At 33.9% G+C, this 15,511-nt stretch overlaps 3 protein-coding genes across 4 annotated transcripts in view; 1 reads left to right on the top strand and 2 right to left on the bottom strand.

The window, feature by feature from the left end:
* Positions 1-5,770: 5,770 nt before the first annotated feature.
* On the bottom strand, positions 5,771-8,148 carry Prps (phosphoribosyl pyrophosphate synthetase). The gene has a single exon (XM_090113057.1). The coding sequence runs from the start codon at positions 7,908-7,910 to the stop codon at positions 6,882-6,884; it is 1,029 nt and encodes a 342-aa protein (XP_089969183.1). The 5' UTR covers positions 7,911-8,148; the 3' UTR covers positions 5,771-6,881.
* A 312-nt stretch (positions 8,149-8,460) lies between these two features.
* On the top strand, positions 8,461-15,116 carry Hinfp (Histone H4 transcription factor). The gene is made up of 8 exons (XM_090112853.1): positions 8,461-8,678; positions 8,827-9,066; positions 9,528-9,672; positions 10,577-10,818; positions 11,293-11,502; positions 11,757-11,977; positions 12,869-13,099; positions 13,677-15,116. The coding sequence occupies exons 2-8, from the start codon at positions 8,839-8,841 to the stop codon at positions 14,251-14,253; spliced, it is 1,854 nt and encodes a 617-aa protein (XP_089968979.1). The 5' UTR covers positions 8,461-8,678; positions 8,827-8,838; the 3' UTR covers positions 14,254-15,116.
* The window catches only part of LOC149900020 (spermine oxidase-like), a 23,120-nt gene continuing 22,721 nt past the window's right edge, over positions 15,113-15,511 (bottom strand). For both annotated transcript variants that reach the window (XM_090112854.1, XM_090112855.1), the window contains exon 7: positions 15,113-15,468. In XM_090112854.1, coding sequence (XP_089968980.1) covers positions 15,231-15,468 — 238 coding nt within the window. In that variant the 3' untranslated portion in view covers positions 15,113-15,230. The remainder of the gene's footprint in view (positions 15,469-15,511) is intronic.

Genomic DNA, 15,511 nt, shown 5'->3' with positions numbered 1-15,511 from the left:
TTTTCGTCTTTTATTTTATAACCCGTTGATGACTATGTATGATTAAACTAAGAATTTAATAATATAAAATCTATTTAGTATTAATATGAGCAATTGCAAACATCAGTCACGCATCCAATTCGGAAATATAAATCACATGATCCCATAATTTCAATTTTCAACCATCATAAATATATAGTACCTACCCTGTACCTACCTAAGTTTCAAAAGCACATATTTATAGAATTTAAATAACTAATAGAAAAAAGCTAGTCCACTAGCTAGTTGAATGTATTTGTATTGTTAATGCTGAAATAAAGATTGTAATTTTCAGTAAAAAAATTAGTAGGTAATGGTATTTTAATTGTTTATGATATGATACCTAACAGATGGCGCTATTTCTTCAAACAGCGATACAGATAAAAAGTAGTTAATTCGATAAAGCTGTTGCATGGCAATTGGCAACATTTGTCCACTTTTGAGTTCGCTTTCTTATTAATTGTTTGATATGATATTATATGGCGCTTAATGCTATAGTAATAAAAGCACCTAACATTTCATATGATCATTCATTTTTATTTTTTGAAAATAATCGTTAAATCAGGTTAAGGAGTTGCGTTCACAGATTACTACAGATATTCTAAAAATGAGATTAAAATTTATGCAATATTCACATTTTATTCTTTATAAAATAAAAGCATATTGGGTATAGCTATACGTCAATATTATTATTTAAGTATATTTCATTGAGATAATATTACTATACGTATGGAGGAGACACCACGAACAAAATCTGTGCGCCATTTTTTTGCTCTAAGTTTTAAAAATTATTATCTAGTTAGGTTCTTACCGATGAAAGTTATTCCTTTGCACATTTCCGTATTATTTGTGCAATATCGTAACACACACGAAGACATATTTGATGCGTTTCACTTTAAAACCATTAAAAAAATCCGCTCAACATACGCCACATACGGAACATAAGTGATGTAGGCGGTGTCGTCTCCATATATGTATATCTCAATGGTATATTTATACTGCTCAGGCTATTTTATAGTGGGCACTGGGTTGTGAAGTCTTATTAAAACACCTCACCTGTTTGGAGAACGAATGTTTTGTATTTGTATAATGATCTTGTATGAGTGCATTATAAAAATATTTTAAAATTTCAAAAAATGTTAGGCAAATATTAAATTCTACAATATTACATTAGCAATATTGTTACGAACCTATGTAAGTATATTGTTAACTGAAAGCAATAGGAAATCTAATTTCATTTTGTTAGAAGGTTTGATATAGGTATTGAAAAATGATAGTTTAGTAGTAGTGCAGTACCTATTTATAGTTTAATTATAAATAGTACATAATAATAAAAATACCACGATAGTAACAAAATTAAACTTTGTGTATCTAATCGAATAATGTTGTAGAGTTCTTTGTGTTATGTTTTGTGTCGGTCAAGGCCCTAACCCATAATAGCTAATAGCTTTATATAGTTCTGTAAATGACCGTTATTTCATGTGGCGCTGCAAGCATTATTGTATTTCTTAAAAATATGATGACCATCTAAAAAAATAGCAATAAGTAAACTTTCGTCCAGAAAAAGACCAGACAAAAGGCCACAATTCTAAAATAATATATATAATATGCATAGCCCCTCTGGTAATATCTACCTACTTACCTATACATATGTTTTATGCTACGATTATTAATAATATGCAATAATATCGGCTAATCGCAGTCATTGCCTTCAACTTCTATATAAAATTATCATTTTGAATTCAACGTCACGTAAACATGTTATTTTGTAAACAGTTTCTATTCTATCAATAATAAAATAATTGTTATTGTTGCTTGCAGAGGTCAAGTCGATATCTTTCACGTAAAATTGCGTCAAGTTATATTTTAAATTAGATCAAATACCTACCTAACTACTTACCTACTTTTGCATTTGTTACAAGTAATAAAAAAATATTACATACTAGCGGTCCGCCCCGGCTTCGCCCGTGGTACATATTTACGTTTTCTCTACATAAGAACCATCCTCGTACTTCAAGGAATATAATAGAAAAGAATAATCGAAATCGGTTCAGCCATTCACACGTGATGCCGTGACAACGCGAAACGGGTGCAGACCCGCCGCCTTTTTAATTTTTATAGCTCCCGCCGCGCAGCGCGTCGAACGCGGCAACTGATACACAAAAATAATCCTTATGGCATGATTCTGTATTCACGCGCGATGACTTATAACGTATTTCATGTATAACTTTGGTGTCTCTACACCGATTTACATGATTCTTTTACTATAACCTGCCCAGGAGTATGAAGAATAATTGTGCCAAATTTAGTTAAAATTCGTCGGGTAGTTTTTGTTTCTATAACGAATATACAGACAGACAGACAGACAGACAGACAGACAAAAATTTTACTGATTGCATTTTTGGCATCAGTAGCGATCCCTTATCACCCCTTCATAGTTTTTTTTTAAATATATTTCATGTACAGAATTGGCCTCTCTACAGATTTATTATAAGTATAGATTATGTAGATATTACGAGATAAATTAGGAAGTGGGTGTAATGTTTTAAGTTTATGTAGGTACTTAGTTATTTTAAAAATGGCAGGTAGCTAATGCAACAAGACTGAAAAACCTATATCATAATAATACTTAATATATTATTTCGTTTATAACTAATTAAATCTTAATGTATAAAGAAAACATGTTTATTATATACGCTTGCTTTTGTTTTGAATGATAAATATTATTTTATAATTTGAACTATCCATACGGCCATACCTATACGATAAAGCAATTATTATTATGTACATAGTACTTAGGTATAATCGAAAATAATGTTTATCAATTGATGAACAAAAAAATCAACAAATATACTAAAATGGAAGTAGGTCTTTATTGGCGGAATTAATTCAAAGCAATCAGCTTTGTTAGAAAGCGACATCCTTCCTTCAATCAATATTGCATAAATCACCACGCATTGTAAGCACACTATTAGGAACGTTTAATACTGCATATATTACTAATTAGTGTTAATGTATTTTACCGTTTACGTCATGCAAAGAACTGCAGCGATATCTGTTTATTGAGATATTATAAATAATTATCATCAACACGATAACTAACTGCGAAACTATTGACGTAGGTAAAATAATATTATGACAACTACTTATACCCCGCCTTCGCTTAAAGTGTAGATAGTTTACAAATCATTTTACGGAATTTAAAATAACCGTTAGGTAGATAGGTACCTACTAAACTTCGCTGCAGCTTTTTCGATTGTAAATAAAGCTAGTATAGTTGTTTTAAGTGTTAACTACTTAATCCTTATTAAAATTTTTGGAATGTATGCAGATGATTGAGTTTAGGAAAACTACCTACCTACATTTCTGTGGCATGTGAATACTTAAGTACGTAATTATTAGATTTGGTCGAGAAGGAATGCCCAGTGCCCACCAATACCCGTGCAGTTCGACGGAACCAGTTATAATAATGTACTCTGTGGACGGAACACTGGGATTTTAGTTGGTAGGTAGGTACTTATTTAAGAATCCCAACATGAGCCGTGGGTTAGCTCATTTTCCGGGGACCAATTAAAAATTTCTTCACTTATAAAAGAGATAATCATTAGATTTATGAAATTCAAATATCGGACTGGACTTTCTTCATTCATTCAGCAAAGCCAAAATATGTGTATTTATTACCTAATAAATAGAAATACATGTGGCACTCGAGGACTGCCGCGGTAAAGCTATTGCACTGCATCACACTGTGCCAGTTGGAGTTGGGTGTTAGGTTTTTTCGTTACAGAATTTTTACATTCGGTCACCTCTTTATATGTTCTATGGTCGCCGCGCTCAAAGTCTGAGATAAAAGCTATGCAATAGCTTATTAATGTTTACCTACTTTCGACTACGTAGGTATAACTCTATTAGTCCATGGTATAACGAAACCGACGGCACGACTCATTTATTGAACTTCAAAAGGAAAAAAGATTGAAAGAAAAGCTTATTATTTTATTCTATCAATAATTTGGATATTGATCAAATTATCTAGGTATAGAAGTTTCCAACTTATTCTTAAAGATTCGTATCAGTTACCACCCAAGCTCCTTCATTTGTAAAATGTACACCACTCTATTGAATGAAACTTTTAAGCTCCATTGCAACCTTCATAAAACTAAAGCGATGTTCTATTTTCTATACGTTTACAAAGAGAAAAGGTAATAATATTTTGAAGTTCTTAAACTTTGCCTTTGGAAACAAAAAAGCAGCAATCAATTGAACAAAGGCGAATTAACGGGACCCTCATCAATTTAGACGCACGGAATGTATAGTCACGATATGCCTAAATAAGATACTTATGTACACATAGGTAACAACAAATAATGTTGCAGGAATATCGCGGAATAAATATTCCGCGAATATAATATAATAGTACATATTATTAAATTTAATAGAGCCGTTGGTGCCGAATGCCGATAAACAATGCTAACGTCACATTGTCTTAGAATTTAGAACGACCTTTTTAGTTTTTTTTTATATCACACGCATGATCACACGTTACCCATGAAATAACAGCTTCATTGACCTCGTCAAATAATTCGAACACTACCGCGTTTTATAAATTATACTACGTAGTTCTATCAGATCCTCAGTCCTCATTCGTAATCAATTAAATGTGGACTTTGATCAGTTTCACGAGACTTTAGGATTCAAATGACAACTTTCCTTTAACATGTAATAAGAGTTGTAGAAATTCGAACTCACGACATAAACGCGGAGTTAAAGTAATACAATAATTGCATTGACATTTTATATGAAACTATAATTATTAATCTTAAATTATAAATCTCGTGTCACAATGTTTGTCCTCAATGGACTCCTAAACCACTTAACCGATTAGAATAAAATTCGCAGACCATGTGCAGTTCGATCCAACTTGAGAGATAGGATAGTTTAAACATGTAGGTACCACGGGCGAAGCCGGGGCGGACCGCTAGTAGTCTTATAATTATGCAGTAGCTATATAAAAGTTCAATAGTTTATATTGAAAAAGCTTATAATACCTACCTATTACCTAATGCAAAACTAGAAATTTTAAATCAAATTAAATATTTATTGATTGATGCATGCTAAAAGAATTTGTTCCATTATTATTTTTAGGCTCTTTGTTTTTTAGTATCATTGACATGTTGATTATATTGAAGCAATTTTCATATTAAAATTACAGATAATTGGATTTTGAAGAACTAGGCTACCCATTATCGCTAAAATTAAACATGAATCTTTACATGTAATTCTGGGCAACAGCTATCAAGCGATAACTTGAGCTGTGTCTTGAGTCTTGAAAGTTGAAATACACGCAAGCGTCTACGACTACGTACAATTTTGTCGTAAGCAAAGTGAGCGAACCAAGATGGATCACTTATTGATTATTTTACGTTTATAAATATGAAATACAAGATATCCAAGGCCACACAGTCATGTCGCTTTTTTGGCTTTACATAATTTATGCGTAGCACTTGGCATGGTATATAATAATAAAACTTATCCACATAACAACTTGTATTCAAATATAGTTGTTTCGGTAGTTGGCTGTAAGCATACACTTTGCATCATTTGAAACCGACCTCGGGTCAAGTAAACTGATATCAATATGATGAAACTGATTATTTTAACGAAAATATACGTATGTATGATAAGCTTGTTACGCTGATACTTGAGTCATAAAAATAGATTTTAAAGAAAACATTTGAGACTACATGGCTTAATAAAAATAAGACCAAATGAAAATTCACTTTTTATTTATATTGTAGTTCATGGACCAAATATACAGATTTAATCTATAAATTTAGAAAAATCTCATAATTTACAGTTATTCCAGGCAACTTTAAGCCATCTACCAATATTTATTAACAATTTATATACCTTTATATGCCACAAAAATAGTTTTAAATTTTTAGTTTAAACAACTAAACAAGATGTGAAATAATTTTCCCTTATACATATTCAAGGAAAAGTTTTTATATAACCTTTATTAATCTGTGCCAGTCAATACATACATAGTTCCAAATTGAAACAAATTACTTCATAGGTCTTTCCAAAAACTACACTTCGATTAAACTGAAACTTTTAATTGAAATTTATTGCTGTTGATTGGCACAGACTATAAATGATAAAAACGATAATGTCTTTTAAAATAATCAAATGAGAGAATGCCAATGAATATAGAATGAACATAACATGCATATGATTTCAAAGAATAGCCAATAATGCAGTAATGGTCACAATTTTTTTATGCACATTATTAAAAATATTTAATACTATAGCATAAATTTTATACGCAGAGCTTGGATAGCCCTATTCTTGATACATCTTATACTTAATCTAAATGAGATTACATCTAAAACTAATTAAATGGGCTCGACATTCTCGCATATTATTATCTTCAAATGAATGTTGCTTATCAAACAAAATAAACATCCCCTTGGATTATATTGACCTCAATATTATAAACTTTGAAATCCAATAAAATTTTAATCAGTTAGATTATTTCAAGTACAATTAATTTGACAGCAATAAACTGGCAGAATGATTTCAACCCATTGAGCCCCGAACGGCCCGATCGGTCCATGACACAATAGATTTTCTATTGTGTCTGTGATTCCGGGGCCTGAGTTATTTAAGCAACACTATTTAAATTATTATGTAAAATAATATTTCTTTAAATTTGTGTACATATGCAAATTTTATTTTCACTCCCTTTACAAGCCAATATAACTGTAGCAGTAAATCTAAATTCGCTCGTAACAAAAGCAACAATCATATTGAAGATGTCAAAGGCCTTAACCTAAGTATGGATAAAATAAAGGAAAAAAATTAAACTAGTATGGAACATTTGAGAAGAGGTACGAAACAGACTCTCCGTTGTGTGTTCGTCGAACAGCCTCCGCCAACATCATGGATACATCAATGCACTGGATTTTGGGACAGTCTTGCATGTGTTTCTCTTGCGGTATAGTGTTTGTTACGACAACAGCTTCCAGGCATGCATTGTTGATCCTGGATATAGCCGGACCAGAGAAAATACCATGCGTTAGGATAGCATACACTTTAGTAGCTCCAGCTTCAATTAGCTTCTCAGCGGCATGACAAATTGTTCCACAAGTATCGGCCATGTCATCTACCAAGATAGCTGTACGATCTTTCACATCACCAACTAGCACCATGGATGCCACTTCATTCGCTTTTTTCCTCTCTTTGTGGATAAGAGCAAACTCTACATTTAGTCTATCAGCAATGGATGTCACCCTTTTAGCACCACCAGCATCAGGGGACACTACGATGCTCGTCTTCCAGTCTGGAATATTCTCTTTAATCCATTTTAGAACAGCTGGTTCAGCGAATAGATTGTCCACAGGTATGTCAAAGAAACCTTGAATTTGCGAAGCATGGAGATCCATTGTTATGATATGGTCTGCGCCAGAGACAGATAGAATGTTGGCGACGAGCTTAGCAGTGATTGGGGCACGACTTTTATCTTTCTTGTCCTGTCTCGCATAGGGGAAGCAAGGAATAACTGCGGTCACTCGAGAGGCTGACGCGATTTTACACGCATTAATCATAATTAACAACTCCATCAGGTTATCATTAATTTCACCACTGCCACTTTGCACAATATAAACATCTTCACCACGAACGGATTCGCCGATCTCCACACATGTCTCCATGTTACTAAATTTTTTGGTTACAACTTTGCTCAATTCCCTGCCCAAGCGGTCGACGATCTTCTGCGCCAGGTCCTGGTGGGAGCTTCCGCTGAAAACTTTGATGTTCGGCATCCTGGATGTTAACGGTGACGGAAGATTATCTAATCTATTTACTACTTCTTCTAGGTTTATAGTTGATTTCATCAGCGCCGGAGAGAAATGACCTCCGGTCCGTCGCTCTCGGTATATACGACGGGAATAAACTCGAGAACTATTTATGTGTGACAGATTAATGATAAGAAATTTATATAATTACGCGGGGGGCTCGCGCTGTGCTGTAAATACGCCGCACTATACGCGCTAGGCACCTCGCACGCACGTTTTTCTAATTTATTGAATGAATATGTCAAGTCAAGACAAGAAACAGAGCAAGGGCAAATACCAGTGTGACCACTTAATTTTTTATAAGTTTTCAAGTAGGTTCTTAATTACTAATCAGTAATAGCTAAACCAGTGGCTACTTTCCCTCCTTTTATATTTATCTGGCACGTAATTTTAACACTACGTAATTATTGCAAGATTTTATTGTAAATTTGTGTTATTTGATTCTTTGTTTATGTATTGTTTACATTCAAAATACCTAATTGCGGATATAATGTTGCGTCAATATTAACCTTAACAAAATATTATTATAATCAGCTGATAAATCTGTGGCACGTTTTTGTTAGTTACCTGTATTATTTCATTGTAAATATTTTTCAATATGGCTAATGTCAAAGTCATTAGTTGTTTTCAAAAGTGAAGCAGTTTGTATTTTCTTCAATTCAAAGAAATATTAGTATGAAATGCCTCCAAGATAAATGTGTTGATAAATAGACAAAGTTAGATTGGTGCTATAATTATACTGCGTTACAGATACCAATTATAATCATGAAGTATAGTGTTTTGAAAAGTTAGAAATTTACACAGCAGGTAAATTTGGCGCCAGCATTAACTTAGTCAGAATATTAATAATTAATTATCCAACATGTGTCTTAATAAAATCCATGTGTTGTAAATACTATGTTTATTATGTTTATTTACTAAAATTTTTGTGTTATTACGCGTTACCAGCGGGCAGCGGCACACCAATATGGCTGAAAATAAACAACAGAGTCTTACAACCAAAGAACGAATTGCTCGATGTATAGAATGGCTAAAGACGCAGAATAATCCGAAAAAGCTATCTTTACAAAATAAAAATGATATTCAATTTATCATCGAGACAAATGCCCATCGAAAGAAGTTCTTTTTAACTGCTGAAGATGACGCGACTGTTCCGGCGGGAGTTGATGATATTGAGCTCGAACCTAGAAATGTGGTATGTAAATATATATTTCTAAGTAGCATACAGTTAAGAAAACTATTAGTTAAATGAGAGATCACATGAATTTTAAAGAACAACATTAAGTTTTAACAAAATAATAGTCTGTTGCATGTTGTGTGTTAATAAATTAATTTTATTGATAAAGAATATAACATATTATCTATATCTGGTTGTTATTTTGAAGATCATCATCAGTCCATGATATTTTATCTAAATGTTACATTGGAAGATGAAAAATAAGACTTTATATGTTTGCAAAATGTAAACAGTGTTCAGAATGTAATTTTTTAAATTATTGATACACTGATATACATGTTTCCTGTCTAATCTAAATATAAGCAACTATTAATAATATTAAATAAGGTTGTCTCTTAATGTATGTTACATTACATAAGATTATTGATAATTATTATTATGTATTCCCTATAACATTTTAGTAAATATTAATTTTACAGCCTGTAAGGGACTTACGCACACAACAGTTATGTTTGGAGTGTGAATGGCCGTCTTGCCAACTATTTTTCTCTAATTATATTGCATTTCAAGTTCATGTGACCAGCCATGTGGCAGATGTACATGTTATAGAGAAGGATGGAGAAAGTAAGTATACAATGTATTTTTACACTAATATTATAAAGAGGAAAACTTTGTTTGTTTGATTGTAATGAATAGGCTCATAAACGACTGGACCGATTTTAAAAATTCTTTCACCATTCCAAAGCTACATTATCCACGAGTAATATAGGCTATATATTATCACGCTAAGACCAACAGAAGCAGAGCCACACGGGTGAAACCGCGCGGCACAGCTAGTTGTTGATAAAATAGTTAAAAATTACACAAAAACGTCTCACAATTATTTACTTTAAAATATTTACTTGCTAATTCTTCATGTACTGACAATGTGAATGCTGTCTTGACATCATATTTTGGTGTTGTGTATTGCAATACAAGTTTTTTCTGTACTAAAATGGATATGGTAATTTGTACAATTGACTGTCATTGATGGTTTATGCTAAAGACATGCTAAGTTTCTGGAAAATAAGGTCAGACTTTTAGTTGATTATATAATATTAAATTATCAATTTTCTAGGATCAATTGTTTATTTTGCTACCTTTTAATTATCATGCATTCAATCTTTAATGCTATAGAGCAGGGGTTCCAGGGGTTCTGGTGCGCCGTAGAAAGGGGGCGCCGTGAGTCGATCTGCTTATATTCGCGAGTACCTTTTTTGACCTAAAATGATGTGGTCCTAAAATGATATACCTATAATTTCTATTCTTGTATTGTAGGTACCTATATCGACTGTTTCCTTTCCAAATAGCTAGGTTGGGTGGGTAGGGCGCCGTGACAAAAAAAAACATGAAACTGCGCCGCGATCTGAAAATGATTGAGAACCCCTGCTAATTAGAGATAAATAGGTTAGAATGTATTCTAACCTATTTAACATTTCTATGATATTTTGTGTATTCCTGTAATAATAAAACACTTTACAATTTGCAGTTGAATATGTATGTTTATGGGATGTCTGTGGGCACAAGACAACAGACAAATATGAGATTGTTCGTCACATAAACTATCATGCCTATCATGCTAAGCTATTAGCGATAGGATTTAATGCAAGAGCCACTTTAAAACTGGAGAGATGTAAGAAAGATTCAACAAAAAGAAATGTACTTCCGCCCTTGAAGGGTGACCATGTTTGCATGTGGTATGAATGTAAAGAATATTTCAATTCTATGCAGGTAATGATTTTTTTATGTAACATAATTTGTGTTTATATAGTATAGTAACTTTACTAGAAATTAAAACAATGTAAATTAGACTTATGGGAGAGATTCTTTCTTATGTATCTGTTTATTGATTAATTTTTCCATCTTATATTTTATTCTTACTAGTTGTAAAATAACATATTTCAGTGACTTGAAATTTTTATGTGAAAGCTACTGTAATAGAGTTCAATCAAAAGCAATTAATTTTTTTGAAGTGAAACTTCTTTATCGGGGTTGGACAAAAATTTTGTGTAACATTTTTGCGTTACGCCGTACGCGTGACATTTTTAAGGTCATAAAGAAGTTTCACTTCTTACGTGTGTACTCTAGTCCACGCATACATTTTTTTATCGTAGAAAAGCAAAGGAATCAGTGGACAAACTGATAAGTATCTATTTAACACTAGCAACACTTGGTTATATTTCAATACATTTATTTTAATTTCAGAACTTCCTCGACCATGTCAAAGAGCACATAAAGAGTTATGACATAAAGGAGATGGTTTGTTCATGGGCGGGGTGTGGAATGTCGTTCTATCACCGCGGCATGTTTGCTACACATGTACGATCACATACAGGGGAACGGTTGATCGCTTGCTATCATTGTGGACATCATTTTGCGCTGAATAGAAAGCTGTTGAATCATCTTTTGAGACAGGTGGGTTAAGTGTTGAATAAATTGTGTTGTTGCGGGTTTTTATTTTTATTTTTTTATTAATAAGTATTGTTCATATGAAATTAAATATTTCGCTGAAAATTGAAAGCGCTATGAAAGATTGTTTGTGTTTTTTTCACTTTCTGAAATTAAAAATAAAAATTTCCTGTCTTTAATGAAAATTTATTATATTAAATTACAACAAAAAATTTAAATTGCAACCAATAATTTATTATACTAAATTTTGTTTAATACAGAACGTGGACCCGTCGCTCGGGCAGCAGTGCTCGATATGCAAGCAGTACTACGCGACCGCGTACCTGCTGCGCGAGCACGTGCGCCAACACGTGTCGTGCTACGCGTGCTCCATGTGCGACATGTCCTCGCCCTCCAAGACCGGGCTCGCGCAGCACATCCGCTACCGGCACATGCGCGACGAGCACGTGCGCACGCACCAGTGTGCGCTGTGCGAGCACAGGTGAGAGCGGGCACAGGCACAGGTGAGAGCGGGCACAGGGAGCACATCCGCTACCGGCACATGCGCGACGAGCACGTGCGCACGCACCAGTGTGCGCTGTGCGAGCACAGGTGAGAGCGGGCACAGGCACAGGTGAGAGCGGGCACAGGGAGCACATCCGCTACCGGCACATGCGCGACGAGCACGTGCGCACGCACCAGTGTGCGCTGTGCGAGCACAGGTGAGAGCGGGCACAGGCACAGGTGAGAGCGGGCACAGGGAGCACATCCGCTACCGGCACATGCGCGACGAGCACGTGCGCACGCACCAGTGTGCGCTGTGCGAGCACAGGTGAGAGCGGGCACAGGCACAGGTGAGAGCGGGCACAGGGAGCACATCCGCTACCGGCACATGCGCGACGAGCACGTGCGCACGCACCAGTGTGCGCTGTGCGAGCACAGGTGAGAGCGGGCACAGGTGCACAGGTGAGAGCGGGCACAGGGGCACAGGGAGCACAGATATGCACAGGTGAAACAAACATGCACAGAAGAATACAGGTAAAACAAACACGCACAATTGATAAGCGATTAAACAAAGCGAATTGCAAATGTGTGCAGGTGAGACAACATGTGATACAGATTTTCGTTAATAAATGTCATAGGAACAAACAAACTCTGTATAACAAACAACTGCCTATATTTGTTTTATTTTTAAGCCGATAAATCCAGCTTGTAAAGTTACTGTTATAATATCTATTTAATTATAATACACTTATCTGAATCCGATAGTAATAAATTTTTACGAGCTCCTAATTTGTACATATCTATTTAAATTATTCCACACTTATCTGCTACTTATTTTCTTCCCATCAACAAATAGATCTAATTTTCCCTAACATTATCACTTTTACAGTGCGAAAACAAGCCACGACCTCAAAAAGCACATGGTGATCCACAAAACAAAAAACCCCGAAGACTCTGACGACTCAGATTATCCAAAGAAAAAGCCGCGTGAAAAAAGGCAATACATTTGCCATATGTGCCCAAGCAATAAGCGGGTTATATTCAGTAGGGGCACGAGGTTAACTACACATTTGGTGAAACAGCATGAAGCTAGATGGCCCTGTGGGCATAGCCGGTTTAGGTAAGTTATTAAAAGAATATAGAAATTTTTATTAAATACTAGCTTTCCGCCCGCGGCTTCGCCCGCGTTTTCAAAGGAAAACCCGCATAGTTCCCGTTCCCGTGGGATGTCCGGGATAAAACCTATCCTATGTGTTATTCTGATGTATAAGCTATATTGTGGTAAAGTTTCATTCAAATCCATTCAGTAGTTTTTACGTGAAAGAGTAACAAACATCCATACATCCATACTTACAAACTTTCGCCTTTATAATAGCAGTAGGATTGTAGCGAGACCTCGCTCTGAATCGCGTAAGCAAAATGATTTCGCTTCAGAGCATATATACAACTTTTCGACATCATTCATCGTGGCCTTATCACCCAGTGAGTCGACTAGACAGGTCGCAATCCTCCCTTTGTCGATGGAGGAATTCCACATTTCTTACTTTACAATTTTCACTTAGCAAACCTTTTCAATGCAAAATATATATATAATATATATATATATATATATATATATATATACTTAAAAATCTTCCATAAACAAAATACAACCTTTAAATTGCAAATATTTTACAAAGTTAAAGACATTATTTCAGGTACCAAAAAAGCGAAGACGGTTTCTACAGACTGACAACAACGAGATTTGAAGTTCTAGAAATTTCCAAGAAGATTGTCGATGGCTACCAAGGTCCTAAAGCAACACTTACTAACAAATTCAATTTTGATATCAAACCAGTTGCAGACGCAACTGCAAACACCCCCCAAAGATTTGAAATAACACTCAAAAATGCAGTTAACGAAGCTTCAGATGACGATTCTGATATAAGTGAAAATATTAAAAACAATGACGTAATTAAAGAAAATACAGACAAAGAAAAAAATAAATTAAAAGAAGAACAAACAGTTGTTACAGAAATTGAAAATCAAGACCCAAAAGGAGTTAAAAGAAAAAATGACAGAAGAGTAAAAGAAAAGAAAAGAGTTCCAAGTAAAAAGGTGAAAGTAAAAGAAGAAAAAGTGGATTTTGAAGAAGATTCGAAATCTACTATGCCAGAATTGCAAAGTCTTGCACAGAATAATTCTTTGGTCATAGAAATGTGTGACATGGATGATAAAGGGAATATTATTAAAACAGAAACTATTGAATCTAATATAATGTACAGTTATGACTGAAAACCTAGGGGAGAATGCTTGTTTTGAAAAATAAGGGGATTATGAAATAACATATTACGTGTATCATATTTATTACTTAGTTAATACTATTTTTTTTATTTAAGAATGTTTGTGTTTGTTTTGTTTCAATTTCGAAATTTCTTTCTTGAAAGCTAAAGATACTTTATTGAAAGTAATTTTCACGACTTGCTGACACCTTTTGACTTATATTTTCGTACATTATAATATGTTATTTTAACTGACAGATAAGCTGACTATGTTCTTTTAAATGTAATTTTGTCCTGGGATACAGAATTATTGGATTCATTAAGATAATTATTGCTGTTATTGTTAGACTATTTAAAGTCTGTAATTTGTATTTATGTACCTTTTAACATAAATGTGTGTGACTATATCTATTGCTAACTAAAAAAAATATAAGTTTATTCCAAGTTGCTAATTGAAAACTTCTTACCTGCATCAGGTTTTAATAAAAAAATATTATAATTCAATTATATTATTTTATTATTCATAAGTTTTAAGTTTTAACTTAACTGTGGTCGCCTAACTTTTATACTACGTGTTTAGTTACTTATATTGTAGGATTAATAATTTGTGTGGGTGATATTAAGATCCAATCGTTTTAAATTTAAAATATTTCTACTGTAAGTTCAACTTGGTGTGAAGTTAGAGCTCAATAACTAACTATATTTCATTTTCAGAAAATAAATGTATTTATTTCTTATATGTATTGTAATGAATTAAAAATGCTTGAATCAAAGTAATTGTTTTAAATACAATCGGTATTATAACAATTTAGAAATTGTAATTTTGTTTTATGATAATGTGATTTTGTTACTATTAAATAAAAAGCCAAACGTATATTTCTCAGTGTTTTATTTCAACAATAACAAATTTTATCCAAAACATATAGTGTAAAAAACATCACAACGAATATTTGATATAGTGTTGTCACTTGCCAGTAAGAGTAACAAAAATCATTTTTTAAAGCTGGCAATCAATCTGTCGGCTTCCCTAAATCCGGACTCTATGGCGCCGTGGGCCGCTGAGTGTCTATGGTGGGAAGTTGCTTCCCCAGCAAAGCAAACAATGGGGAAATTCTCCCCATAATACAAGGGTTCACTTAGAATTACTGCGCTGCCGCCTTTTTCTTCGGTGGCAACACTGCGGTACGAATACGAGCCTCTTGCGAACGGATTTGAAGCCCACTCCGTTCTGAAATATGATAAAGTTTAATTAATATAGTTAGTTCGTTTGA

Source organism: Colias eurytheme, chromosome 19, assembly GCF_061535395.1.
Source record: "Colias eurytheme isolate Ceu_HAF_F1 chromosome 19, ilColEury1 Martin Lab GWU primary, whole genome shotgun sequence".
Taxonomy (NCBI): Eukaryota; Metazoa; Arthropoda; class Insecta; order Lepidoptera; family Pieridae; genus Colias; species Colias eurytheme.
Note: the sequence above shows the minus strand (reverse complement) of the source record. Positions and strands in the feature narration are given on the sequence as shown.

Excerpts from the sequence above, each read along its gene's own strand:
- Prps (XM_090113057.1), bottom strand. The coding sequence starts at position 7,910 with ATGAAATCAACTATAAACCTAGAAGAAGTAGTAAATAGATTAGATAAT.
- Hinfp (XM_090112853.1), top strand. The coding sequence starts at position 8,839 with ATGGCTGAAAATAAACAACAGAGTCTTACAACCAAAGAACGAATTGCT. Across the intron at positions 9,067-9,527 it reads AGCTCGAACCTAGAAATGTG|CCTGTAAGGGACTTACGCAC; the intron begins GTATGTAAATAT and ends TTAATTTTACAG. Across the intron at positions 9,673-10,576 it reads TATAGAGAAGGATGGAGAAA|TTGAATATGTATGTTTATGG; the intron begins GTAAGTATACAA and ends TACAATTTGCAG.